General features: G+C 46.5%; 1 protein-coding gene across 1 annotated transcript; it reads left to right on the top strand.

Annotated features, from left to right (window-relative positions):
* Positions 1–711: 711 nt before the first annotated feature.
* Positions 712–1,251, top strand: LOC136465429 (uncharacterized). Its single transcript, XM_066464167.1, has one exon. The coding sequence runs from the start codon at positions 712–714 to the stop codon at positions 1,249–1,251; it is 540 nt and encodes a 179-aa protein (XP_066320264.1).
* The last annotated feature ends 676 nt before the right edge of the window (positions 1,252–1,927 follow it).

The raw sequence follows: 1,927 nt of genomic DNA, 5'->3' as shown, positions 1-1,927 counted from the left end.
ATCAATCTTCTACAGGTACACTAACTTACGCTGCGTAAGAATCGTTTAGCATTCAGGAAATGAATGTGCACTGTGCCAAAAATTATATACGAATACCACTATATTCTGGCTTGAGCGAACGAATAGATCGATCCATGCATCATGAAAAGAGAATCTTGCTTAAACTAAACTGTCTCCACACATATAATTTGGGTAGTAAATTGATAGGATAATAAATAAAGAGAAATGCTTTAACTCTTAAGGAAAAGTCTCACTAGTAACCATTTGTTGGGCCTTATCATCTCTCTAGCCGTTTGTTTCTAAGTATGGAGGCATTGTCCCTAATGGTGGGTTCCTATCTGTTTACAGATAAACCTGAAGTCTGGTCGCGGGAGCACCGGTGCTGGGATGGGCCGTGGTCTTGGTGAAGACTAGGGCAAAAATGGTTGTGGCGATGATCATGGCAATGCCAACGAGAAGAGCCATGAGACCCCATTCCTTGGTCCTCCTCCTCCTCCTCCGCCACCACCACCACATTCGATGACCCATGCCGAGATGATGGCTGAGATGTTGGCTACTTATCATGAGTCGGCCTGTGCCTTGGAGATGCTAACATAGGCTATTGGTGACTTCTCCCGTGGAGGCCTCGGTGGCAATGGTAGGAATGGGGGTGGTGCTCATGGTCCCGAGAGGCCTTGTTCCTATTAGGACTTCTTGGGGACACACCCACCCATGTTCACGCTGACTGCTGAGCCTCTGGACGTGGAGCATTGGCTTCGTATTCTAGAGCAGAAGTTTCAGCTGCTCAATGTGATGGATGAGCAGAAGGTGTGCTTTGCCGCACAACAACTTTTGGGATCTACCAGTACTTGGCAGGACACTTTCAATGCCATGCAGCCTATGGACCACCATGTGACTTGGCAGGAGTTTACCACTGCTTTCCGTCAATTCTATATTTCTATTGGTTTGCTAAACAGGAAGCTGTCTGAGTTTCTAGAGCTAAAGCAAGAAAACAAGACTGTGATGGAATATGTGAACAAGTTCAACCACCTTGCACAGTATGCTGGGACTCATGTGGATACTGATGATAAGAAGATGGACCATTTCAATCGCGGTCTTTCTTGCATCTTGCAAGAGAAGTTGTATACCGGGGGCTATCAGACCTTTGGTGCTTTGATGAATGCTGTCATTGCTATGGAGGGACTCCAGCGTGACTCTCAGGCTGAGTGGAAATGTAAGAGGGTGATCATTGGGTCTTCTAGTCACCCATAGTCACAGAAGGTATAGGTTGTGAGGAGGGTGTCCTATCACTCTCTAGTGGATAGTCGTCTCGTCAGACTCAGTAGACTTACCAAGCACCTCCCACCCAGTACCATGCACCTACTCAGCAGGTGTAGCAGCCTCAAGGACAGCAGGTTCCACCTTGTCAGGGATAGGGGAACAAGCCGGGTGCTTGTTTCAAGTGTGGCAAGGAAGGCCACTATGCTCGTGAGTGCCCCTAGAACCATCTTACTCCATCTTCTTAGCCTTCAGCCAACTCTCATTTGGTCAAGAGGACTATCATTAGGAAGAAGGTGCCCATAAGCCATTCAGGATAGGTTAACTTCACCGAGGCTTTGGATATCCCACAGGGAGAACCTATGATGGCTGGTATGTTCACCATTGATTTCCACCTAGCATATGTATTATTTGATTCTGGTGCATCACATTCATTCATGAGTATGGGGTTTGCACAAAGGCACAATATATCTACTATCGCTATTCCTATTGCCTATAGAATCAGAACCCCGAGTACGTAGTTGTGTGTTAAAACTCGAACGGACACAATGAGGCTTGTGCTAGCCACTCACTCTTATTGTCTCTAGTTTATGGTGCAGCCTGCTCAAGGCATAGATGCAATTCTAGGAATGAACTGGTTGAGAAATTACGGGGTAGTCTTGAACCTTAG

Source organism: Miscanthus floridulus, chromosome 7 (assembly GCF_019320115.1).
Source record: "Miscanthus floridulus cultivar M001 chromosome 7, ASM1932011v1, whole genome shotgun sequence".
Lineage (NCBI taxonomy): Eukaryota > Viridiplantae > Streptophyta > Magnoliopsida > Poales > Poaceae > Miscanthus > Miscanthus floridulus.
The sequence above is the reverse complement of the archived record's forward strand: the minus strand, read 5'-3'. Positions and strand labels throughout refer to the sequence as shown.